We start from the raw sequence: 25,273 nt of genomic DNA, 5'->3' as shown, positions 1-25,273 counted from the left end.
ACAGAGCATGTGAATTGCCAAGGGAACATTTAAAGAGATCACAGCAACTGATGAAAGTGAAAGCAGACAAGAAGGCTACAGCTCAGAATTTTGTTGCTGGAGGGAAAGTGCTAGCACTGGATGACTCATTAAAGGCAAGGTTTATTGGGCCATACAGGATTGAAAAGAAACTGAGTGAAGCAAATTATTTAATAAATACTCCAGACAGAAGAAAGAAGCAAAGAATGTGTCAAGTAATTATGCTTAAAAAGCACTTTGACAGGGAAGAGGATCAACTTGGGGTGCTAGTAGTAGATAATGAGAAAGACGTGGAAATGCAGGATTCTGAAATTGATTTTCCTCTAATATAATGAGGGGGTACTTGAAAATTTAAATGTACTATTAAATTACCTTCCAGACAAGGTCCAAAATGATTTGGGAAAGCTATTGCAGTCACGCAAAGCTATTTGTGGAAATAAGTTGGGGAGGACAGATTTAGCTAAACATGATGTGTCTGTAGAAGTTTCATCTTCAATAAGGCAACATCCTTACAGATTAAATCTGGCAAAGTTATCACAAGTACAGAAAGAAACTGACTTCATGCTTCAAAATGATGTCATTGAGTCTAGTTGCAGTAATTCGCCTATTATACTGGTACTGAAACCGGATGGAACACAAAGACTGTGTGTGGACTATCATAAGGTAAATGCGGTAACAAAAATGGATTCATATCCCATACCATGGTTGGAACATTGCATTGAAAAACTGGGACAATCAAAGTTTATCACAAAGATTGACTTGCTGAAAGGATATTGGCAAGTATCGTTATCAGAGAAAGCAAAGGAGATATCGGCTTTTGTGACCCAAATGGACTATATCAGTTTAAAGTCATGCCATTTGGTATGAAGAATTCACCTGCAACATTTTAAAGACTGACAAACAAAGTAATTGCAGGACTGAGCAATTGTGCTGTTTATATTGATGACTTGATAGTCTTTAGTGGGAGGAGCACTTACAGCATCTGGAAGAATTACTTACTCGACTACAAGAAGATAATTTGGTGATGAACTGGGCTAAAAGTGAACTTGTAAAAGTGCAAGTTATGTATCTAGGCCATACCATTGGACATGGTTGGGTGGCTCCGAGAGATGTGAAAGTCAAGGGTAGCGTGGATTTCCCAGTGCCTACAACAAAAGTTTTGAGGGTTTTAAGATTTCTGAGCATGACTGGGTTTTACTGGAAATTTGTACCATATTTTAGCAGTGTGGTTGTTCCATTGACTGAACTATTAAAAAAGAACAAGAAGCTTCAATGGACACTGGAGTGTCAGAAGGCATTTCACAGTTTGAAAACTGCACTAACTACGACACCACTTTTGGCAATACCCAATTATGCCAAGCAAGTTAAGCTGGCCGTTGACACAAGCAATGGATGTATTGGGGCTGTACTGTTACAAGAAGATGAAAATGGAATTGAAAAACCAATAGGGTATTTTTCACGATATTCAATGATCGAAAAGGAAACTTTGGGTTTGGTGGTAGCGTTGCAGCATTTTGAGCTTTACATTGCAAACAATTCATCAGAAACAATTGTTTCTACAGACCACAATCAGTTAAAGTTTCTGGACAAATTTTGAGACAGAAGTGCAAGTGGAGGTGGAGTTTATTACTGCAACCTTTTAATCTACAGATTATAAATGTGGTGGGATGAGAAAATATGATTGCAGATGCATTATCAAGAGTTTGAAGCTTAAAAGGAAAATTAGACATCTAGAAACCTGGGGCAGAATTTTTTGCCTGTCAAGCGGGCGGGTCCAACCCAATCTCCGGCAGTCAGGGAGCCGATCCCCACCGGAGAGGTGGGCCCCGCTGCCATTTTAAGTGGGTGGGCCAATTAAGGCTAGATACTGCCTCAGAGAGATCACTGAAAGCCTCATAAACTTTAAAAATAGGAAAATAAAAAAAATCATTAACATGTGCCCCTCATGTGAAAATGTCACAGAGATGGGACATGCTAATAAATTTCAGTGAAACTTTAATAAAGTGTTTTAAACCCTACATGAAGCCTCATCCTGCTGGTGGGTGAGGTTTCATGTTTTTTCAGAAGCCCACCGGGCCTTAAGGTTGGATAGGCAGGTCCTTTAATTGCTTTAATTATCCTGTCAATGGCCTCAATTGGCCAATGACAGGTTGGTGTGCGAACACCTGATCTCGCTGTGCCCCCGCCTTCCTGAAGATTTAAATGGGGCGGGATGACATCAGGGGTTCCCCCGATGTCATCCCGCACCATTTTCACATCAGCGAGTGGGCCCCGCCCCCAGCTCGCCGACAGAAAAATTCAGCCCCTGGACTCTGAACTGGAATGCTTTCTGTTGATGTGAATGATTTGTATTTCTAGAACAAAGAGCAAAGAACAAAGAAAAGTACAGCACAGGAACAGGCCCTTCGGCCCTCTAAGCCCGAGCTGATCATATTGCCTGTCAACTAAAACATTTTGCACTTCCAGGGTCTGTATCCCTCTATTCCCATCCTATTCATGTATTTGTCAAGCTGCCTCTTAAACACCACTATCGTACCTGCTTTCACCACCTCCTCTGGCAGCAAATTCCAGACATTCACTACCCTCTGCGTAAAAAACTTGCCCCGCACATCTCCTCTATACTTTTCTCCTCTCAACTTAAATCTATGTTCCTTAGTAATTGACTCTTCCACCCTGGGAAAAAGCTTCTGACTATCTACGCTGTCCATGCCACTCATAATTTTGTAAACTTCTATCAAGTCGCCCCTCAATCTCCGTCGCTCTAGTGAGAACAATCCGAGTTTTTCCAACCTCTCCTCATAACTAAAAACCTCCAGATCAGGCAGCATCCTGGTAAACCTCCTCTGCACCCTCTCCAATGTCTCCATGTGCTTCTGGTAATGTGGTGACCAGAATTGCACGCAATATTCCAAGTGTGGCCTAAACAAGGTTCTATACAACTGCAGCATGACTTCCCACTTTTATACTCAATACCCCTGCCAATGAAGGCAAGCATGCCATATGCCTTCCTGACTACCTTATCCGTCTGCATTGACACTTTCAGTGACCTGTGGACCTGTACACCCAGATCCCTCTGCCCGTCGATGCACTTAAGGGTTCTTCCATTTATTGTAATGTTATATAGTATAGTATAATATAATTCTATTAATATAACATAATAATATAATTATGTTAATCCAAGCATCTGGTATTGTAATAGTGTAAGTGTATAGATAGGTATAGGAGATAGTATAAGATGGTTTAATAAAAATTAAGTTGTCTTTTAAAATTATGACGGTTCATTTTTTAATAAGGAGGGGGATGCCAGGAAGATAGAATAATGTCTATAATGTTATTGGAATTTATTGTAAAATAGAGTCTGTGTCTATATGTATCTGTGTGTGTGTGAGACTCAATTGAATTAGAGACAGCAAGTCTGGATGCTTTGAAGTAAGAAGAGAAGTTAAGTTTGAAATGTTAATTAGGTAAACATGGGGAAGTTTTAGAATGTGGAGTGAAAAGGAGGCAATTTTCATATTTAAACAAACTAGTGTGGATTGAATTCAAAAGTGGGGGTATAATGTATGCATAGCCACCAGAAGTAGTAAAAACTAATGTGTTTACTGATTTTTCCCAAAGATTACTGGTAAAACTTAGTGCTATGAGAGATTTTTTTAATCAGAAATATAAAGTCCAAAGACATAGTGAAACAATGAGTATTTACATTCAAAGGTGAAAATATGTATAAAGGAGCGAAGTGTGAAACCCCTTCAGCATGTATGTACCAAACTGCTGCCTTCTGGGACTGAGGTTAAGAGAACTCACATGGAATTCAACTGTTCGGGGTATCATTTACTCTGCCTGAGCCTTTTAAAATCTATGTGTCCTACTGACAAAAGTGTAACTGGGAGTCAGATTGAGTAGGGGATTTAGGAATTATCATGGTAGGAATTTGTAGATCGATGTATGAATTTAAAGCTATTTGTTCAATTAATAAACGTTTAATCGAGTTTTGTAAAAACCTAAAGAATATGGTGGTCTTATTACTAGGCATGCATTTTGAACTTTATACAAATTGCAAAACAAGTTGTGGTAGTTATTTCAAGTTTCCCTTTGGGATTTGAACAACTCAGCATTTACCATCGACTGTGCCATAACACCCAGCAGAGGTGGTGGCACAGTGGTGTACAGTTGGGAGGGAGTTGCCCTGGGTGTCCTCAACATCGACTCTTGACCCCATGAAGTCTCATAGCATCAGTTCAAACATGGGCAAGGCAACCTCTGCTGATTACCATGTACTGCCCCCACTCAGCTGATGAATCAGTGCTCCTCCATGTTGAACATCACTTGGAGGAAGCACTGAAGGTGGCAAGAGTGCAGAATGTACTCTGGGTAGGGGGACTTCAATGTCCATCACCAAGAGTGGCTCAGTAACATCACTACTGACAAGCTGGGCAAGTCCTACAGGACCTAACTGCTAAACTGGGTCTGCGGCAGGTAGTGAGGGAACCAACAAGAGGGAAAAAAATACTTTACCTCGTCCTCAACAATCTTGCCACAGATGCATCTGTCCATGGCAGTGTCGGTAGGAGTGATCATCGCACAGTTGCTGTGGAGATGGAGACCTGCCTTCATACTGAGGACATCCTCCATTGTGTTGTGTGGTGCTACCACCATGCTAAATGGGATAGATTTTAAACAGGTCTAGCAACTCAAGACTGGGCACCCATGGGGCACTGTGGACCATCAAAAACACAAGAATTGTACTCAAACACAATCTCTAACCTCGTGGCCCAACATATCCCCCACTCCACTATTACCATCAAGCCAGGGGACCAACCCTGGTTCAATGAAGAGTGTAGAAGGGCAGGAGCAGCACTAGGCATACTTAAAAATGAGGTGTCAACCTGGTGAAGCTATAACACAGGACTACTTGCATGCCAAACAGCATAAGCAGCAAGTGACAGACAGATCTAAGTGATCCCACAACCAACAGATCTAAGCTCTGCATTGCTCCAAATCCAGTTGTGAATGGTCAAGGACAATTAAACAACTCACCGGAGGAGGAGGCTCTGCAAATATCCCCATCCTCAATGATGGAGGAGCCCAGCACATCAGTGCAAAAGGTAAGGCTGAAGCATTTGCAACAATCTTCAGCTAGAAGTACCGCGTGGATGATCCATCTTAGCCTCCTCCGGAGGTCCCCAGCATCACAGATGCTCTTCAGCCAATTTAATTTACTCCACATGATATCAAGGGCCCTGACAATACTCTGGTAATTGTACTGAAGACTTGTGCTCCAGAACTTGCTGCGCCCCTAGCCAAGCCGTTCCAGTACAGCTACAACACTGTCATCTACCCGGCTATGTGGGAAATTGCCCAGGTTTGTCCTGTAAACAAAAAGCAGGACCCAGCCAATTACTGCCCCATCAGTCTACTCTCGATCATCAGTAAAGTAATGGAAGGGGTCATTAACAGTGCTTTCATGTGGCACTTGCTTAGCAATAACCAGCTCACTGATACCCAGTTTGGGTTCCACCAGGGCCACTCAGCTCCTGACCTCATTACAGCCTTGGTACAAACATGGACAAAAGAGCTGAACTCCCGAGGTGAGGTAAGGGTGACTGCCCTTGAATCAAGGCAACATTTGACTAAATGTGGCATCAAGGAGCCCTAGCAAAACTGGTGTCAATGGGAATCAGGGGGAAAACTGTCCACTGGTTTGAGTCATACCTAGCACAAAGGAAGCTAGCTGTGGTTGTTAGAGGTCAGTCACCTCAGCTCCAGGACATCACTGCAGGAGATCCTCAGGGTAGTGTCCTCGGCCCAGCCATCTTCAGTTCCTTCATCAATGACCTTCCTCCCATCATAAGGCCAGAGGTGGGGATGTTTGCTGATGATTGCACAATGTTCAGCACCATTCGCAACTCCTCAGATACTGAAACAGTCCATGTCCAAATGCAGCAAGACCTGGATAATAACCAGACTTGGGCTGACCAGTGGCAAATAACATTCGCGCCACACAAGTGACAGGCAATGATCATCTCCAACAAGAGAGAACCTAACCATTGCTCCTTGACATTCAATGGCATGACCATCACTGAATCCCCCACTATCAACATCCTGGGCCTTACCATTGAGCAGAAACAGAACTAGACTAGCCATATAAATACTGTGGCTACAAGAGCAGGTCAGAGACTAGGAATCGTGCGATGAGTAACTCACCTTCTGACTCCCCAAAGCCTGTCCACCATCTACAAGGCACAAATCAGGAGTGTGATGGAATACTCTCCACTTGCCTGGATGAGTGCAGCTCCCACAATGCTCAAGAAGCTCGACACCATCCAGGACAAAGCAGCCCGTTTGATTGGCACCACATCTACAAACATTCATTCCCTCCACTACCAACACAAGGTGGCAGCAGTGTGTACCATCTACAAGATCCAAGGCTCCTTAGACAGCACCTTCCAATCCCATGACAACTAACATCTAGATGGACAAGGGCATCAGGCACATGATAACACCACCAACTGGAAGTACCCTCCAAGCCACTCACCTTCCTGACTTGGAAATATATTGCTGTCCCTTCACTGTCGCTGGGTGAAAATCCTGGAACTCCCTCCCTAACAGCACGGTGGGTGTCCCTACACTACATGGACTGCAGCGATTCAAAAAGGCAGCTCACCACCACCTTCCCAAGGGCAATTAGAGATGGGCAATAAATGCTGGTCCAGCCAGTGACTCCTACATCCCAATAATGAATGAATTAAAAAAAAGGCAGCTGATTTGAAGGTTTTGATCTATCAGAAGATCAGCTAGGTTTAAAATGTTAAGTAGGTAAACATGGAGGAGGTTCTACAATGTAAGGTGTAAAGGGAATATTTGCATTTTTAAATAAACCAGACTAGCTTGAATTTGAAAGAGGGGGTGAATTGTTACACCTCGCCAGGAGAAATTAAGAAACAGTGTGTTTATTTTTCCCAACGGTTACTGATAAAATTGATACTTTGATAGATTTTTATTGTTAGAGACGTAGAAGTTCAAAGACATAGTGAAACAATGGGAATTTGCATTTAAAGGGGAAAATACTTATAAAGGAGAGAAGGCTGTGTGTAAGCGATGGCATTCTAAATCTAACATAAGTGTGAAAAGCCTCCAGTATCTAAGCCTCAAGCTGCTGTAGAGAAGAACTGAAGCTGAGAAAAACTCACCTTGAATTTCGGGTATTGTGTGTTATTTTGCTTGGTTCTTCTATAATTTATGTGTCTCACTGTTGCCTTATTGGAGGTATAACTGGGGTTTAGATTAATTCGGGGATTTGTAAGTTATCATATTAGTAATTTGTAGAATTACTTATGTGCTTCAAATGATTTCTTCTATTAATAAAGGTTTAATTTAGTTTTGTAAGAAATCTATAAGACTCGCTGGTCTTCTTTTTACTGAATTCAAAGCCAGCATCTCAAAATAAGTATAAATTGCAAATAACTGGCAGCTGCTTCAAGTTTTCCTCTGGGATTTGGGAAAATTGGCATTTACCATCTGCCTGGCATAACACAAAGGTTTTACCCTGACATGCCTGACTAGCCATGACTCCACACCAGAGGAATTTCTAACCTTCAGAAACCAGCAGGGGCCTTGTTACCTTTAAAGAAATGCAGCAACATCCTTTACATTTCTAAGGCAGAGCTCTGGACCACAGAGACAGTTTGACTGCAAGGACAAAAGGAGACCCTGACTCCTCCAGTCAACTTCTCAAGATTCCCAACCTAGGGAAATACATCCTTTGTACAAAACCCAGGAGGAGAATGGGAGGTATGTCACATGAACACCCCCCCCCCCAACCCCAACCCCCACCCCAAAGCCCCCACAACCAACTAATGTTGCTGAATCTGTGGAACTGAACCCAGGTAGTCCACCATTTTACCACCTAACAGGTAGCAGCAGAAAGCGATCTGTGCAGGTACATTGCCCAACCCTCATCTACACTGTGAGCTACTGGAACATCGGAACTCCTGTATCTGTGGCTATGAGACTCATTCATTTCTACGTGCCTTCTTCCACTGTGGAAGCCCTCACTTCTGGAAAGTCGGATCACCCTGTAACAGTTTCAGCCTGCCAACTTCTGAAAGAATACCCCACTGGACTTCTGATTCTGGACTCTGGACTCAGGTGAAACCATAACTCTTATTTTTATCATGGTCTTGCCCTGTACCCCTTTCTTTCCCTTATCCCTCTGTTATTGGCTGAGTGCAAAAAGGGACAGATGTGAAGCCCCTTCCAGCATTTTATGTGTGTGTAAAATAAACCAACCGTCTTATTTTACCTTATCTTGAGTTTGCTGTTAGGTTATTAATAGAGGATTAGATCACTTCAAACTGAAGGGTTGGAGAAAACACCCCAATGCTTATAAAGGGAGAAATCAAAAATCAAAAACACCTTTCTGTTTACAGACAGGTAGTGAGTGGAGAAATCAGGGCTGTTTAAATTAATTCCTTTCCTGTCCGTAATAAATAAACAAAGCAAAAAAGTGCCATGAGGAGAAACTTTTGTTTATGCAGCGGGTTGTTAAAATCTGGAATGCATTGCCTGAGAGTGTGGTGGAGACAGATTCAACTGAAGCGTTCAATAGGGAATTAGACTATTATCTGAAAAGGAAGGATGTTCAGGGTTACAGGGAGCAGATGGGGGAATGGCACTAGGTGAATTGCTCATTTGGAGAGCTGGTACAGACACGATGGGCCAAATGGTCTCCTCTGCACAGTAACAATTCCGTGATTCTGTAAACTTGCAAAAATGAATTGGATAAATACCAAAAGGACTAGGGTGAAAGAGGGGGACAACAGACAGCTCGACACAGGCACAATAGGCTGAATGGTCTCCTATTCTGCTCTATGACTCTTTGATATGAAGAATCAGCTGAGGCAGGATGGTGTTTGCTATGATGCCAATAAACGTGGACAGTGTGTTGACACTTGGTGCCTCAGGAAGAGCAGGTTCTTAGGAAAGTTTCACAGGTTCAGTTAGCACTGATGGAACCTTCACCTAACCAGAGTACATCCAGTGACGTGGTAAGAGAGAAGCAAGAGTTTTAATGAAAAAGGAGGTGGCTGTTTCTCTTACCAGTGCTACCCATTGTGGTTACGCAACTCACGAGCCATTCGACAGAGTTCACATGGACCACAGAACAGCATCATCAAGGCATCATTGCAAATTGTTCCCTGTAACACAGAGAATAGACATTATAAATAATCCTTCCTTCTAAATGTACATTTCCCAGAAAGTGTGCAGGATATTCCAAATTCACCAACATCTCACCCACGGGCAATTCTTCGCCTGTCTGCTTGGAGAGTTAGTACCAGTGGCTTTTCATCCAGGGAAGGAATCACAGCCAGGTCCAATCCTGTTTTCACCTGTTGTGCAAACACACACTGTCCAGCAGAGATCACTGGATCACTGCAGTGTAATTTGGAACAGGAACGCTGGCTAATTGGCCCATTCCCCTTCCCACTAACTCACCACAAACCAGCGAGTCATCCTTCAAGGCACTTAAAATGCCTTTAAGTCATTAGCTTAAATAGCCTGACTGAATTAAGATATTACAGTGACTAGATAGCCTCAGCTACAACAGCTTTGCATGAAGTGGATTTGGCTGCTAGTCATTCATGTTTTACTCAAACCCTCTTCATTTTCCTAATTTTGGCAGAGGACAGATCTATAAAGCACAAAACCTTTCAACAACAGGTGATGGACACCAGGGTCAAACAAGTCCATTTCCTTCAAAGCTCCAACCTCAATGGCCAAACTCCTCAAAACATCCTCAACCTCCTAAAAATATCCTCAATTTCCTCAAAACCTGAGTTAGTGGAGAGCTACACCAGCAAGGAACAGTGAAACAGGAGAGTGAGAGACTTTGGGAGTTGAGTGAGTCATAAAGCATCAAGGGAGTCATTGAGGGTTGCAGGGCAGATTCAGAGAGTGATTCAGAAAGCAGACAGTAACCTGGGTTTGATTAATAAGGGCATAGAGTACAAGAGCAAGGAGTTTATATTGAACTTGTTTAAAACACTAGTCCAGCCTCAACTGGGAGTATTAAGTCCAGCTCTGGGCATCACATTTTAGGGAGGATGTGAAGACATGTGGAGGATGTAGCAAAGATTCATGAGAATTGTCCCAGGGATGAAGCAATTCAGTTACGTGGATAGACCGGAGAAGTTAGTACAGTTCTCCTTAGAGAAGAGAAGGCTTTTAAACCTTAACAGGAAATTTCAATCAGGGTAAGTAGAACGTTAATTGAAATAATAACATAATCACAGGCAGGAATAGGAGCATTAATCAACATTTAATTAGTAATACAATTAATTAGTTAATTAAAGTACAATAAAGATGGCAGGGCAGGTGATGTGTTGCAACTGCAGAATGTGGGGTTTCCTGGACCCTGGGGTGATCCAGGGGAAGCAGGTGGGCAGTAAGTATCAGTAGCTTGAGGAGCTTCGACTGAGCTGGAGGCCGAGCTGCAGAAAATGTGATGCATCGGGGAGGAGGAAAAGTTTCCTGAACACTTTGTTCCGGAAGGCAGTCACACCCCTTAGGAAAGGGTCTTCTGCTTTGGTCAGGGACAGGAGGGTGTGTCTGCAAATCAGGCAGGTTTTTTTTATTTGTTCATGGGATGTGGGCATCATTGGCTAGACCAGCATTTATTTCCCATCTCTAAATTGCCCTTAAGAAGGTGGTGGTGAGCTGCCTTCTTGAACCGCTGCTGTCCATGTGCCGTAGGTAAACCCAGAGTGCTGTTAGGGAGGGAGCTCTAGGATTTTGACCCAGCAGCAGTGAAGGAACGGCGATATATTTCCAAGTCAGGATGGTGAGTGAATTGGAGGGGAGCTTCCAGGTGGTGATGTTCTCATCTATCTGCTGTCCTTGTCCTTCTAGATAGAAGTGGTCATGGACACTAAGAAGGTAGAAGGCTTTGTAATTGTCCAACAAGTTCAAGGTTCTTGCAATTTCTATGGACGAGAGTAGAGACTGCAGGACGGATGAATGAACTGACAATGGCACGATGGTACAGGAAGACATTCTAGCAAGGGAGTTAATAGGAATGTAGTGGTATTTGGGGACAGTGTAGTCAGCGGATTGACACACTGCTCTGCAACCAAGAGAGAGAGCCCAGAAGGCTGTGTTGTCTACCTGGTGCCAAGGTTCTGGACATGTGCTGTGGGCTGGAAAGGAACTTGCAGTGGGAGGGAGTAGAATCCACGTAGGTAACAATGACATAGGTAAGACTAGGAAAGAGGTTCTGCTTAGGAAGCATGAGCATCTAGGTGCTGAATTAAAAAGCAGAGCCATGATCAAATTGGAGTAAGGTAAATAAGATTAAAGATTTAAATGCATGACTCAAAGACTAGTGTGCGATTAATGTATTTCAATTCACGGGGCATTGGCACCAGTACTGGGGAAAGTGGGAGCTGTACTGTTGGGATGTTCTTCACCTAAACCATGCTGAGGCCAGTGTTCTTTGAGTCATCTAGCTAGTGCAGTAGGGAGGGCTTTAAACTAAATAGTGCGGGCAAGGGCTCAATTGAGGGAAAATGTGATAATTTAAAGGGAGAGGAAAGACAAGAGAACATAGTAACAATAAGGGCAATGCAGGAAGGTGCGCTGCATACAAACTTAAGCATGTGCCACCAGATAAGGCCGGCAGATGCAAAAATAGTGAAAAGGCAGAATTTAAGGCTCTCTTTCTGAATAAGTGTGACATGCGTAACAAACCAGAGGAGTCATCAGCTCATGTAGAAATATATATGTATGACCTGATAGCCTTTACAGAGGAATGGCTGCAAAGTGACCAAGGCTCGGATGTGAATATTCAAGGGCACGTGACATTTCAGAAGGACAGGAAGCTAGGAAAAAGGTGGTGGGGTAGCTCTGTTAATTAAGGATGACATTAGTTGAATAGTGAGAGATGACCTTAGTTTTAAAGATCAAGATGTAGAATCAGTTTGTGTAGAGATAAGAAATGGTAAAGCTAGGAAGTCACTTGTGGGAGTGTTTTATAAGCCCCCTAACAGTGTAGGATGGGGGAATACAGGAAAAAGTAATAGGGGATTGTGAGAAAGGTACAGCAATAATCATGGATAATTTTAATCTGAATATAGATTGGACAAATCAGATTGGCAAATGTAGGTTAGAGGAGTTCATGGAGTGTTTTCTGGATAGTTCCTTAGAAAAGCACATTCTAGACCCAACCAGAGAGCAGGTTATACTAGACCTGATAATGTGCAATGAGTCAGGATTAATTAATGAGTTCATAGTAAATGAGCCCCTAGGCAGCAGTAATCATAACATGATTTAGTTTTGCATTCAGTTTGAGGGAGAGAAGAGTGGGTCTAAGACTAGTGCTTTAAACCTATTTAAGGATATGAAGACAGAGCTGAAAATAGTGAACTAGGGAATTAGGTTAAGGAATAGGTTAGTAGAGATGCAGTGCAAGACAATTAAGGAGATATTTCATAACACTCGGCAAACATACATTCCAGTGAGAAAGACTCTCGAAAAGGACACATCACCCATAACCAACTAAGGAAGTTAAAGGTAGTATCAAATTGAAAAAAAAATGTATAATTCCACAAACATGAGTGGCAGGTGAGAAGATTGGCACAATATAAAGAGCAGCAAAGAATGACAAACAAAAAATAAGGAGGGATAAATTAGAATTTGAGAGAAATCTAGCTAGAAAGATAAAAATGGACAGTAAGAGTTTCTACAGGTATTTAAAAATAGAAATAGTAAGTGAAGTGAGTTTTGGTCCTCTAGAGAGTGAGAATGGGACATTTATAATAGAAAATAAGGAAATGGCAGATTAATTGAACAGATATTTTGTATCTGTCTTCACAATAGAGGATACAAATAACATCCCAGAAGCAATTATGAATCAAGAAGTAATTAGTTTGTGGAATTCTCTTCCCCAGGGAGCAGCGGAGGCAGAGTCACTGATTATGTTTCAGGTTGAGTTAGATAGATTCTTGCCTGATGAGGGAGTCAATACTGCACTATCTAAGGAGGTAGTCAGCTGTTTAGCATAATTAAAGGCCCAATTAAGGGCTATTTAACAGTGGTGTTGGCCTTTAGCTGATGGCAGAGTGTCCACCACACGGGGAGGTGGCAAGCTAAGTGGAAGCAGCACGAGGGGCAGCCCAAGGTCATCAGAGCTGGAGGCTCAATCGCCCAAAGCAGCTCCCGAGCCCCAACACACTCCCCAGAGGGGTTTGCTGCTGACACTCAGCCCCGTGATTTAATTTTTTTTAAACTTACCTGGCGTGGCTCCCGAGGTCTCTGACCTGCCTGAGCAGCAACTGCTTCTCCTGCTGAGCCTCCTTCTGATTGGGCCAGCAGCATTTGGAGCCCTGTCCACTGCCCTCAATTGGATGTGGGGCTGCAGGTGGCCTGCAGTTAAATTGCCGAGCCAACCCCATTGGCAGCAAGTGCAGGCAAGAGACTCACATTTCATCCCAACATCAGGGTCTGAAACCCATAGGGAAATTCAGGACCAGCAGGAAGCCATTCAGCCCCTCAAGCCTGTTCCACTATTCAATGATATCATGGCTGATCTAAGACCTAACTCCATAAACCCACTTTTGCCCCATTTCCCTTAATATTTTTGCTTAACAAGAATCCAACTCAGATTTAAAATTAACAATTCATCTGGCATCAATTGTCACTTGGGGAAGAGACATCCAAATTCTGCCAGCCTTTATGTCTTGAAGTGTTTCCTAATTTTACTCCTGCACGGTCTGCCTCTAACTTTTACAGGATGACCCATAGTCCTAGACTCCCCAGCCAAAATAAATATTTTCCCTCTATAATATTTCCTTAATTTCTTGAGAAATTTGATCAAATAACCCTTAAGCTTCTAAATTCCAAGGAATACAACAATAATTTGTGTAATCTCTCCTCATAATTTAACCCTTAGAGTCCAGGTATCATTGTGATGAATCTATGCTGCACTCCCTCCAAGGTCAGTCCATCCTTCCTAAGGTTTGGTGCCGAGAGCTGCTCCCAGTAACTCCAGGTGTGGTCTAACCAGGGCCTTGTATATGACTATTACTACTTTGTAAAAGACTACTACACCCGTTTATTCTAGTCCTCAAGATATAAAGACCCATCATTGCATTAGTCTTTTGATAATTGCCTGTACCTGTTTAAGACATTTAACGATTGATATACCCGAACGCCCCAGTCTCCACGCAGAGACAGTTGAATGAATAATCAAAACATAGTGATAAATACACCCACAGTTTTAACAATCTGATGTTGAAAATTCAGCCTGTTCTGAGGGTCGGAGTTAATCGGTCAGATAGATGGATTTCTTTTGTGCTGATGGATTTGTTCGATAACATGATGAGCCAATCTGAAGTTGGCCTAAGGCTATAGGCTCACTGTGACACAGCTGAAGCTTCCACTAAAGACTCCACTAAGGGTGGGGAGGCAAATTTAAACCAATGTTTCAAAGTCAATTAAACTAAATCCAAATAAGGGCAAAATACTGCGGATGCTGGAAATCTGAAACAAAAACAAAAAATGCTGGACAAACTCAGCAGGTCAGACAGCATCTGTGGAGAGAAACAGAGTTAATGTTTCAAGCCCCTGTGACTCTTCTGTAGGAGAGACGCACGGACTGATAACTTTGTCTCTGTTTTTGTTTCGAACTAAATCCAAACACTGCAACTGTTGGGAGACTGGTTAAGAGGACACACACAGTGATTGGTGGAGAAGGCGCGCACAGTGATTGGTGGAGAAGGCACGCACAGTGATTGGTGGAGAAGGCATGCACAGTGATTGGTGGAGAAGGCACGCACAGTGATTGGTGGAGAAGGCACGCACAGTGATTGGTGGAGAAGGCACGCACAGTGATTGGTGGAGAAGGCACGCGCAGTAATTGGTGGAGAAGGTACATGCAGTGATTGGTGGAGAAGGCACACACTAATTGGTGGAGAAGACGTACTCAATGATTGGTGGATAAGGCACACACAGTGGATTGGTGGAGAAGACATACTCAATGATTGGTGGAGAAGGCACACACAGTGATTGGTGGAGAAGGTACATGCAGTGATTGGTGGAGAAAGGTTATCCATTTTGGTCGGAAGATTAAAAAGGCGACTTATTATTTAAATGGAGGGAAATTTCAGAATGCTTCAGTGCAGAGGGATCTGGGTGTCCTTGTGCATGAATCGCTGAAAGCTAGTATGTAGGTACAGCAGGTAACAAGGAAAGCAAATGGAATTTTGGCATTTATTGCTAAAGGAATAGAGTATAAAAATAGGGAAGTGTTGATGCAACTGGACAAGGCATGGTGAGACCACACCTGGAGTGCTGTGCACAGTTTTGGTCCCCTTACTTGAGGAAGGATGTAGTTGCATTGGAGGCGGTTCAGAGGAGGTTCACTAGATTGATTCCAGAGATGCGGGGCTTGTCTAATGAGGAGAGGTTGAGCAGTTTAGGCCTGCACTCGCTAGAGTTTAGAAGGAAGAGAGGAGATCTAATTGAGGTATATAAGATGCTAAAGGGGATTGACAATGTAGACGTGGAGCGGATGTTTCCTCTTCTGGGGCGTTCTAGAATGAGAGGCCATAGTTTTAGGCTAAGCGGTGGTAGATTTAAATCAGAGATGAGGAGGAATTACTTTTCTCAAAGGGTCGTGAATCTGTGGAATTCACGACCTCAGAGTGCAGTGGATGCTGGGACGCTGAATAAATTTAAGGAGGTGATAGACAGATTTTTAATTAGTAATGGGCTGAAAGGTTATGGGGAGAGGGCGGGAAATTGGAATTGAGGCTGAAATGAGATCAGCCATGATCATAATGAATGGCGGGGCAGGCTCGAGGGGCTGAATTGCCTACTCCTGCTCCTAGTTCTTATGTTCCACATCTTGGTCTGTCAAGTTTGGAGGAATGGTAGTAGTACTCCATGTTTCTGGTACTTGGTTATCTCTATTTGATTCCCTTTTTGAGCTCCTTCAAGTTGTGTTTCTCTTTATTAACAACCCATCTGCTTTTTCCAGACACTGTGGGCTTGTCCGATTCCTTCTGCAGGGAATGTGCATTCCTAGAGAGCCCATGAATTTTCTTTATCCTTGGTGTTTGCCATGCTTGCTGGATGTTGGCATTTCACAAATAGAACTTTCATTTCCATTTGAATCACATTCTTAGCCAAACTTCTGTTTGCTGTTTCATTTTCCAAATCATTTTTCAAGTTTATACATCTTTACATTCAGCTCATCATTTTTTTGCAAAGCTCACTTGCATCATGTTGAGTTTTCCTGTAATTCAGCAAAGTCTCCTCAAGTTTCTTCTGTTGTTCTTCCATTCTGCTGTTTAAGACAGTCTTCATTTCTTCATGTTGCTGAATGGTTAAGCATTCTTTCAACTGTTTATTTTAGTGCTGACCTCTTGTCAACTCATTCTGGGCTTCATTGCATCATTTCATTGCTACTGATAGTTCCAACGCAGCTTTTTCTGAAGTAACATTCAATGTCCTTTTTAGTTCCTCATGTCTTTCCATGGCTACATATTAATTTTTCAAAGAGTCTTTCAGGGTCGCAACTTCTTTGCATGCCTTTTCTGCCTGCTATTTCACCTGGCTGCACATGTGGTTGAGTTTGCCAAACTCCCACTTTGATTTTCCAGCTTTTGAATTGAGGTTGTTGTTACTTCCTCCTGATACCTTTGAGTCATCTCCAAAATTTGTTTGCTCAGATCTTGAACAGCTTGGTTCATTGAAGATTTCAGTTTATCATGCATTTTCAAAGGTATATACTCAGCTTGAACCTGGCACTTAGAATCTTCTAGTTCAGCCCTAATGCAAACATTTTCCTACAGAACATCTTCATTTATCTTTTGCTTATTTTGAGTTACCTCAGATAGTTTTCCTTCATTCATAGCCATCTGCTCACTCTGCACTTCCATTTGCTGTTGCAGTTTGGGTATTGTGTCAGTATTTTATTTTTTAAAAACTGTTTTTAATCTTTTCGGCCGCTTCTCAGCCATTTCTTTCTTCTGCACTAACCTCTTCGGCTTGTGCATTTCATTGCACTGCATGGTCAGCAACCATCTTGTGGTTTACTTGAATATTTTCTCCCTTGCTTTGAGGTCTTTAGGCTCCTTCTTTCTAGGGTTTTCTGTTGCCCTCTCTCTGGGATCTTTTGTTGCCCATGGTGCTTCACTGGGGGTGTGCTAGACCTTCTTCTAGAGTCTGCGCTCTCCACAACTTGCAGTTTAACATATCTGTCAAAGCCTTTTAATATCTCACTAAATGCTGTTGAGCATTGACCTATACGATTGGCTGTGGAGTATTTCACTGCAAATGAACCAAACAGCAATAAAGACTTGTCAACTTGTACTTCTTATTTAATTATTCTTACTTAATCCTGTAATTCTCATGTAAACTAAAAATTCTTTTCTCCAGGACTCTTGGGACTGGCTTAGCTATTTTCTTATCCAAAACGGGTCTGGCTCTACTAATTCTTTTTGTCTATGGCCTTTGTTGTAGTAGTTGCAGCTTTAAATGTTGTTGCCCTTTTAAGGCTGTGGCCATTTTTTTCACTCAGGCTGTGTATAGCCTGTTGGCTCGCTCTCTGTCAGCCCCCCACAATTTTTCAGATTCGACAAGATCCCCACGATCGTGACCCTTCTGAGTCCCTGGGACTGCCACCTATTCCACAATGTAAATGCAATTTCTTTTTTGTAGTTTTACTCACCCATCTTGTGATCTGACTAGGTTCCTTCACTCTGCATCCCTCAGGGTCTTGCAATGAACCTTGACTCACTCTGGTGGATTCCTGACTTCCAAGTTTGTAGTACAGCTTCTTCAACTGTTTCTTCGCTCCTTCTGAGGCTCATATATCTCAGGTCGAGCTTCAGCTGCTTTTAGTTTTTCATATCATAGGATTCTGTCCTGGGTTCATCGTTCAAATGCCACCTTTCATACCACGGCTGATCACCATGCTGTGTTATTGGTTCATTTAGTGTCTCGTTGATGAGATCTTGAGGCTTGGATGTTTAAACATGAGCCACTTATTGATAATCCTTAACTATGTACAGATTCCAGTTACTGCCATGCACGGTGCTGCTCCCATGCGGGCTCTTTCTAGACTGTTCTACGAGTCTATTACCACGTGAAGGCATCCTCAGTGATTGGTGGAGAAGACATGGTCAGTGATTGATGGAGAAGGCACACAGTGTTTGGTGGACAAGACGTGCTCAGTGATTGGTGGAGAAGGTGTACTTAGTGATCAGTGGAGAAGGCACACTCTGATTGGTGGAGAAGGTACGCTCAATGATTGGTGAAGGAGGCACACTCAGTGATTGGTGGAGGAGGCACACTCAGTGATTGGTGAAGGAGGCACACTTAGCGATTGGTGGAGGATGCACCCTCAGTGATAGGTGGAGGATGCACACTCAGTGATTGGTGAAGGAGGCACGGTCAGTGTTTGGTGTGTGTTTAAAGTACTGGGTGTGATGATGGTCCTGGCTATAAAGGCCTTTCTCTGGCCCAAAGCATTCTATTGTCAGAGGTTATCTGGCAAATATTGGTTCATCCTTTCAGAGGGTCTCAACTCCTCAGTCTAATCTAATCCTGAGAGAAATCCGATCATGAATAGAATGTCCTGTGTTGCTCAATGTGCCCTGAGCTGGTTAGCTTGTCCTGAGCTGGTCAGTAGGTCTGAGCTGGTAGTCAGCCAGCCGGTCAGTCAGTCTGAGTTGATTAGTCGGTCTGTGCTGTTCATTTGGGCAGTGGATCTGAGCCAGTCAATTGTTTTGAGCAAGTCAATTACTCTGAGCTGGTCAATCGGTCTGAACCAGTCAATCGGTCTGAGCCGGTCAATTGGTCTGAGCCGGTCAGTAGATCTGAGATGGTCAGTCAGTCAGTTGGTCTGAGTCAGTCAGTTGGTCTGAGCTGGTCAGTGGGTCTGAGCTGGTCAGGCAGTCTGAGTCAGTCTGAGCTGGTTAATCAGTCTGAGTCGGTCAGTGGGTCTGAACCGGTCAGTGGGTCTGACCACAAACACAAGCTCCAGTGGTGAAAGGGCAGTGCACTTGTCCCGAGATTTAAAAATAACTTAAGAGACCTCATGAATGGGAGAGTGTGCGGTGAGGGATGGGAAGAGGGTGGGGGATGGGAAGAGGGTGACAGATGGGGGAGAAGGTGCGGGATGGGGGAGAGGTTGAGGGATGGGGAAAAGGGTAGTGGACGGGGAAGAGGGAGGGAAATGGAGGTGAGGATGGGGGATGGGAAAGAGGGTGAAAGATGGGAGAGAGGGTGAGGGATTGGGGAGAGAATGAGGGATTGGGGAGAGGGTGGAAAATGGAGGAGAGGATGGGGATGGAGGAGAGGGTGGAGGATGGGGAAGAGGGTGATGAATGGGGGAGAAAGTAGGGGATGGGGAAGAGGGTGAGGGATGAGGGTGAGTGAAGGTGGATTGGGTGGAGGATGAGGAAGATGGTAGAGGATAGGAAAGAGGGTGAGGGGTAGGGATGAGGAAGGAGGATGGAGAAGAAGGTGGGAGATGAGGAAGAAAGTGGAGGATGGGGAAGAAGGTGGGGGATGGGGAAGAGGGTAGGGGATGGGGAAGAGGGTGGGGAATGGGGAAGAAGGTGGCGGATGGGGAAGAGGGTGGGACATACCTCAATGTTATAGGAAAGTCTCATGTGGGTTCTCAGTGCAATGAGAGCCCCGGGGGCCAATGGCAAACAGCAATTCTCTCCGTAACTATGGGCTACATGACAGCCCAGGATGCTGGGGCAGAAAGTACCGAGGATACCTGTGGGAAGAAACATTCCTCATTCAGTATCTATCATTCCAAAAGCTTTTTATTTACTTTCCCTTATCCTCACTCTCCACATGTCTCGGTCAGGGGGAAGGAGAGGGCATTAGCTGCCCTATGATCAGTTTAAATGTCCAGTGAGAATGTTAGTGAATGGGGGAGTGGCTGAATGAGTGAATGGGTGAGGTGGCAGGTGGGTGAGGTAGCAGGTGGGTGAGGTGGCAGGTGGGTGAAGTGGCAGGTGGGTGAGGTAGCAGGTGGGTGAGGTAGCAGGTGGGTGAGGTGGCAGGTGGGTGAGGTAGCAGGTGGGTGAGGTGGCAGGTGGGTGAGGTAGCAGGTGGGTGAGGTGGCAGGTGGGTGAGGTGGCAGGTGGGTGAGGTGGCAGGTGGGTGAGGTAGCAGGTGGGTGAGGTGGCAGGTGGGTGAGGTAGCAGGTGGGTGAAGTGGCAGGTGGGTGAGGTAGCAGGTGGGTGAGGTAGCAGGTGGGTGAGGTGGCAGGTGGGTGAGGTGGCAGGTGGGTGAGGTAGCAGGTGGGTGAGGTGGCAGGTGGCAGGTGGGTGAGGTGGCAGGTGGGTGAGGTAGCAGGTGGGTGAGGTAGCAGGGCAGGTGGGTGAGGTGGCAGGTGGGTGAGGTGGCAGGTGGGTGAGGTAGCAGGGCAGGTGGGTGAGGTGGCAGGTGGGTGCAATGGTAGTTGAGTGTGGTGGATGATCAGATGGGGTCGGGACAGGAGGGTAGTTGGTTGATTGGGGCGGGGGGACGTTGGGCCTGGTCAGTGGGTAGTCCAGACTTTGGGATGTAGTTGGGTTGGGCCAGGTGGGTAGTCAGAGGGCCTAGTTGATTTGGGCTGGGGTTTGCCACCTTCTCAAGGGCAACTAGGGATGGGCAATAAATGCTGGCCCAGCCAGCGAAGCCCACACCCCATGAATGAATAAAAATAAATTAAATTAGTCAGGCTGGGGGTGGTCAGAAGGTGCAGTCGGGGGGGGTTAATTAATTTGGGGGGGGGGGTCAGAGGCATTAGTCGTGTCAGGCTGGGGGTTAGTTGGGGGGGTCAGAGGGTGTAGTCAGGTCAGGCTAGGCTTATTCGGGGAGGTCAGAGGGCATAGAAGGGTCAGGCCGGGCGGTAGTCAAGGGGTCAAAAGGTGTAGTCGGGTGGATGAGGGGGTGGTTGGTTCTGGTTGTGGTTGGGGAGGTGGCGGGGTGTCAGTGTGAGTAATTTAGGGGGGGGGAGGGTGTGGTTAGTGAGTATTCCCCAGGTGTTCAACTAGGTTTTTTTTGTCTAGCTTTTTGTGGGTAATTATCCAGGTAAGTACACTAGATTTGCCTGAAGTCTCTGATTCTAACTCAGAGTCAGAGTCCCAGGGAACAGTGGAATTGCCCTTCGGAAGTTTAAACCTCCTGAGCAATTCCCACATTGGTCAGCACATCAGGACTCCCACAGGGTCCGGACATGCATCTCAGTCACACGCCCAGTCTTTGTTAATCCAGAGACTGGAAGGTTTGGGCGTTATGTTCTAACGTTTGCACTCACCTCCTCCCTGACCCTTGACCCCACCCTGACATCTGCCTTGATCCTTGCCTGACCCTTATTATCACCTTTGCTCCACCTCTCCCCCTGATCCCCACCCCCACTCTGCCCCTCAACATTGCCCTTGCCCCAGCTCTTGCACTGACCTCCTGCCTTCACCCTGGCCCTTGCCCTCGGCTCACCTTGCTAATGATACTTACAGATAGGTACATTGTCAGCCAGGCTGCAGAGTCCCGTGCTCCATGTCCCCGATCCTAGCAGTGGTTTACGTTCAGTAATGGGCTGCTGGGTGATTACACCTGTCAGACTCATTACTGCTGAGACCTCGAGTTACCCGTGGGAAACAGCAGAGACAATGGCTGGGCTGCAAAAATAACACAAATCAGCACAGGGTGAATAGCACTGATGGGAAACAGACTCTTAACAGTGGTGATAACACAGGACACTCCAAGCTGTAAAAATACAAACATTCACAGAGTCTCAGGTTCTTTTCAAACTACAAAATTTGATTAAGCAGGACAAAGTGAACAATACAAAAGATTGTTAATGAACCAGTCAAATAGCAATGCAATCCAGAGTCAGAGATCGAAAGGGAAATGATTTGTTAAAGTTTGTGTAACCCTGTCTGTGGACGGGGCTAGTGCAGGTTAGTTGTGTAACCCTGTCTTTGGAGGGGGCTAGTGCAGGGTAGTTGTGTAACCCTGTCTGTGGACGGGGCTAGTGCAGGTTAGTTGTGTAACCCTGTCTGTGGAGGGGGCTAGTGCAGGGTAGTTGTGTAACCCTGTCTTTGGAGGGGGCTAGTGCAGGGTAGTTGCTGATTGATGCTCAGGCTGGTCCAATACCATGGCACCAAATAACAAGGAGAGTTCCAATGCTCCGTCCAATCAGAGGCATCAACAAACGGGTCAGAACCGTAAGATCACCCAACCCAAGAGTGATCTGAGAAATCTGCTCACCCTGTGAAAAACATCAGTCAATATTTCTAACGGATTTTATAAATAGGGACACGGAGTAAAAGTCACTGGTTCGATCACAGTTACATAATGTGTTAAAAGCAAAATACTGCGGATGCTGGAAATCTGAAACAAAAACAAAAATAGCTGGAAAATCTCAGCAGGTCTGCAGAGAGGAACACAGTTAACGTTTCAAGTCCATATGACTCTTCATCAGAACTAAAGAAAATTAGAAATGAGGTGAAATATAAGCTGTTTGAGGGGGGTGGGACAGGTAGAGCTGGATAGAGGGCTAGTGATAGGTGGAGATTGCCAAAGATGTTGTAGACGGAAGGACAAAGGGGTGTTGATGGTGGTGATATTAGCTAAGGGATGTGCTAATAGGTGACATTAAGGGTAGAAAGCAGGACGAGCAAGGTACAGATAGCCCTAGTGGGGGTGGGGTGGGGGGAAGGGATCGAAATAGGCTAAAAGGTGGAGATAAAACAATGGATGGAAATAAATTTTAAAATAATAATGGAAATAGGTGGGAAAAGAAAAATATATTTTAAAAAATATATCAATTATTAGAAAAAAAGGAGGTCAGAAAGAGGGTGGGGATGGAGTAGAGAGTTCATGATCTGAAGTTGAACTCAATGTTAAGTTCAGAAGGCTGTAAAGTGCCTAATCGGAAGATGAGGTGCTGTTCCTCCAGTTTGCATTGAGCTTCACTGGAACATTGTAGCAGGCTAAGGATGGACATGTGGGCATGAGAGCAGGGTAGAGTGTTGAAATGGCAAGCGACAGGGAGGTCTGGGTCATGCTTGCGGACAGACCGAAGGTGTTCCGCAAAGCGGTCACCCAGTCTGCATTTGGTCTCTCCAATGTAGAGGAAAATGCATTGGGAGCAACGAATGCAGTAGACTAAATTGAGGGAAGTGGAAGTGAAATGCTGCTTCAGTTGAAAGGAGTATTTGGGCCCTTGGACGGTGAGGAGGGGGGAAGTAAAGGGGCAGGTGTTGCACCTTCTGCGATTTCATGGGAAGGTGCCATGGGAGGGGATTGAGGTGTAGGGGGTGATGGAGGAGTGGCCCAGGGTGTCCCGGAGGGAACGGTCCCTACGGAATGATGACGGGGGGGTGCAGGGGGCTGAAGGGAAGATGTGTTTGGTGGTGGCATCATGCTGAAGTTGGTGGAAATGGTGGAGGATGATCTTTTGAATGCGGAGGCTGGTGGGGTCATAAGTGAGGACAAGGTTCTGGGAGGGAGAGGAAGGTGTGAGAGCGGATGCGCGGGAGATGGGCCAGACACGGTTGAGGGCCCTGTCAACCACCATGGGTGGAAAACCACGGTTAAGGAAGAAGGAGGACATGTCAGAGGAACTATTTTGGAAAGTGGCATCATCGGAACAGATGTGACGGAGGCGAAGGAACTGAGGGAATGTGATGGAGTCCTTACAGGAAGCGGGGTGTGAGGAGCTGTAGTCGAGGTAGCTATGGGAGTCGATAGGCTTGTAATGAATATTGGTGGACAGTCTATCACCAGAAATTGAGACAGGTGAAGGAAGGGAAGGGAAGCGTCAGTGATGGACCATGTGAAAATGATGGAGGGGTGGAAATTGGAAGCAAAATTAATAAATTTTTCCAGGTCCAAATGAGAGCATGAAGCAGCACCGAAGTAATCATCGATGTACCGGAGAAAGAGGAGGGGGCCTGAGTTGGACTGGAACAAGGAATGTTCCACATACCCCATAAAGAGATAGGCATAACTGGGGCCCATGCGGGTCATGGAGTGGAGTGCGGATGGACATGGGAGGTGGGAGGGCAGGACGGGTGGACACTCAGCCCCCTGCTTTTCAGATGAGTGCCTCGCAGTCCTCCTGGAGGAGGTGGCTGCCAGGAGGGTTAACCTTTTCCCAGAGATGGGAGGAAGAGGCCACCGCACCTCACAAAGAGGGCATGGGAGGAGGTGGCAGCATTGGCTAGCAGCCATGACATGGTGTGGAGCAGATGTGTGCAGTGCTGGAAGAGGTTCAATTACCTGCTGCATTCAGGAAGGGTCAGCACCGTGTTGGTATGGGTCAGTGTGAAGATGTGTTACGAGCCGGCCTTCCCCCTATGGACCTCAGGGGTGTTAAAGTGTGAGTGCCAACTGTCGATGATGCTGGAGCTGGCCAAGGGGGTGAGCCCTGGCTGCTTGGACTGAGTGCCTTGTGGCTTGAGGGCCACGACTCAGGTGTGCCCTGCGAGGCGTTCCTCAGGTGGGGTTGGTCAGGCTGCATTGGCGCCGCAGGTAGAGAGCGGACTAATCAATGCTCCTCTGTCCTTTCAGAAGTCAAGCCATAACCAATCATACAGGTTACGTAACGGTGGAGGTCCTGCCCAGCCCGCTGCTACTCACCAGGTTTGAGCTCAAGAGCTGGCATGCTCCCCGTGCAACCAGTCGGGGGTGCCAATGCGCAGAGATGAGACTTTCGGATTGTGCAACCATTCTAGTCCAGTCTCTTCATTGATGGGAACCTCAAACCTGGAGTCCCCATTAATCATTGGAAGACAAGAGCACCATGATGCAGATCTCCATTGTCTCACCAGGGTGCCTGGCATGCACAGTGACAGTGTAATGACTTAAACTAATGACATGTCCTTGTTCTCCCTTAGATTCACCAGCACACACTCGCTGTCTGGACCCCAAAGAGTCCCCTGATACCGGAGACCACCAGGCTTCATTTGCACCTGCATCATACCCGCTCTCTGAACCAGGCACCAGCGCAGATACCAGCACCTTAGTGGGCATCAGATCAGTGATTAGAATGTCGGGGCACATTGGTGAGGGCACTTCACACTCGCTTGAGATGGAGACGGAGGCAGAGAGTGCCCAGGGCGATGACAGTAGGAGGACTGCTGGAGACTAGGACAACGCAGAGTCGAAAGCTGATGATGAGCCTCTGGAGTCGTCCATTAGGCGGCAGATGCTGGATGATTAGTGGGATGTGTGGAAGGATTTG

The 25,273-nt window shown here is 45.4% G+C and overlaps 1 protein-coding gene across 1 annotated transcript in view; it reads right to left on the bottom strand.

Moving 5' to 3' along the window:
- Window positions 1-21,701, bottom strand: part of LOC121291822 (cornifelin homolog A-like) — a 32,057-nt gene extending 10,356 nt beyond the window's left edge. The window contains exons 1-3 of the mRNA XM_041213419.1: window positions 21,538-21,701; window positions 19,671-19,807; window positions 9,118-9,215 (exon numbers count right to left, since the gene is read on the bottom strand). Coding sequence (XP_041069353.1) covers window positions 9,123-9,215; window positions 19,671-19,807; window positions 21,538-21,649 — 342 coding nt within the window. The 5' untranslated portion in view covers window positions 21,650-21,701 and the 3' untranslated portion in view covers window positions 9,118-9,122. The remainder of the gene's footprint in view (window positions 1-9,117; window positions 9,216-19,670; window positions 19,808-21,537) is intronic.
- Between the last annotated feature and the right edge of the window lie 3,572 nt (window positions 21,702-25,273).

The sequence above is a fragment of the Carcharodon carcharias genome, chromosome 19 (assembly GCF_017639515.1).
Source record: "Carcharodon carcharias isolate sCarCar2 chromosome 19, sCarCar2.pri, whole genome shotgun sequence".
NCBI classification, from domain to species: domain Eukaryota; kingdom Metazoa; phylum Chordata; class Chondrichthyes; order Lamniformes; family Lamnidae; genus Carcharodon; species Carcharodon carcharias.
This window is presented reverse-complemented; position numbering and strand designations above follow the sequence as displayed.